General features: G+C 57.9%; 1 protein-coding gene across 1 annotated transcript in view; it reads right to left on the minus strand.

The window, feature by feature from the left end:
• The window catches only part of LOC126516474 (uncharacterized), a 16,045-nt gene extending 14,596 nt beyond the window's left edge, over positions 1 to 1,449 (minus strand). The window contains exon 1 of the mRNA XM_050166600.3: positions 1 to 1,449. This exon is cut by the window's left edge and continues 858 nt beyond it. Coding sequence (XP_050022557.2) covers positions 1 to 1,146 — 1,146 coding nt within the window. The 5' untranslated portion in view covers positions 1,147 to 1,449.
• Between the last annotated feature and the right edge of the window lie 268 nt (positions 1,450 to 1,717).

Raw genomic sequence — 1,717 nt, forward strand, 5'->3', positions numbered from 1 at the left:
GACGAGGTGCAACTGCGGCGGTGGCGCGGGTTCCTTTTGCACGACGTGTACAGGGGGCGGCACCGGCGCGGCCTGCTTGACGATGTGCAGTTGCGGAGGAGGGGCTGGCTCCTTCTGAATTACGTGGAACGTCTGGGGCGGCGGTGCAGGCTGCCTGATGATGTGGATCTGGGGTGGTGGCGCTGGCTCCCTCTGTATTATGTGCACGGGCATCGACGGAGCACACGGCTGCTTGATGACGTGGATTTGTGGCGGTGGTGCAGGTTCCTTCTGGTGGATATGAAACGTCTGTGCTGGCCCCGCAGGTTCACGAATCAGGTGGAGCTGCGGAGGGCTGGCCGGTTCCTTTTGGTGGATATGGAACGTCTGAGGTGGTCCCGGCGGTTCTTTTATAAGGTGCAGCTGCGGAGGCCCCGAAGGCTCCTTTTGGTGAACGTGGAAGGTTTGCGGAGGTTCTGCAGGTTCCCGGATAAGGTGCAGCTGAGCTGGCTCTGGAGGTTCTTTCTGATGAACATGGAAAGTCGTAGGGGGATCGGGAGGCTCCTTGATGATTCGCAGTCTGGGCGGAGGCGGGGGTTCTTTTTGGTGCACGTGGAAGGTCTGTTGAGGAGACCCGGCGTCCTTGAATACCTTCAGCTTCACTGGTGGCGGTGAATCTTGGCGCACGATGACGGCCTGAGTAGCCGACTGCTGCTCTTCTCCGGTGATTCTTATCTGCGTATCAGTGACGGACTCGGCTCTCTTGACCAGGTACACGCGTTTTTCTTCCTCACTTGTGGAAACTTCTCCTTCGGTGATCACACTAACTTGGGGTGCAGGCTCGGACTGCCGTCGGTAGATGCGGACGGTCCGCTCTGTCTCGGAGGACGACGACCGCTCCGCGCTCCCGCCGGAGACACAGGCAAGCACCTGCGAGGCTTGCGTCGAAGCCTTCTTCTGCACCATGTGCACGGCGTGCACGGAGGACTCTGACGGCGAATCTTCGATGACGCGTATAAGTTGCCGAGACGAAGGCCTTGGGTTGTGAGGGATGACGCGCAGCACCCGCGATTGTCCCCGACCAGCTCTCATTGGAACAACGTCCTCGGACGGAGATTCTCGCAACCGCACGACGCGCAGTGCACGCGACGATCGGCGACTCTGCATGACGCCAGCTGCCTCTAGACGAACGTCGACCAAGTGCGAACAAAGTGGCAGCCCCCGGGACTAAATTTAGGCGCGGCTCACTACACTCGAGCCCCGTATGCTAGGTCTTCAGCAGCGGCAGCACGGCGACGGCTCTCCGCCATGCCAGCAAAGCCTACCTGTTTCGGCCCAGCTCGCTGGCTCTGCGGCAGCTTTACGTCCTGTGCAGTCGCCGCTCTGAATGCCAGCGGGGCGCATTCCGCGATCAGCCGATTAAAACCGCCGTCAGCGCCAGGTATGAAACGGCCCGTGCCCCTTGCTACACCGAGCACACCAGCGACGTCAGTGGTGGCTGATGGATCAACAGAGGAAGACGAAGTGCTTCGACCTAGTTTGCGTGGAATAAAAAGAGAAAATAATTGTTGCAGAAACTATCCAATTGTCCAAGTAAGCGAAAAATAGGTTACGCGGATAGAAGACATCAAATCGACAGACTAGCAATGTTTTCCAAGTGTGCCGATGACGTCAGTAATTCATTAAAACTTCTTTCTGGGCGAGTTGGTGCATGCTTGACATAAAAATTGTTACAGCG

Source organism: Dermacentor andersoni, chromosome 1 (assembly GCF_023375885.2).
Source record: "Dermacentor andersoni chromosome 1, qqDerAnde1_hic_scaffold, whole genome shotgun sequence".
NCBI classification, from domain to species: Eukaryota; Metazoa; Arthropoda; class Arachnida; order Ixodida; family Ixodidae; genus Dermacentor; species Dermacentor andersoni.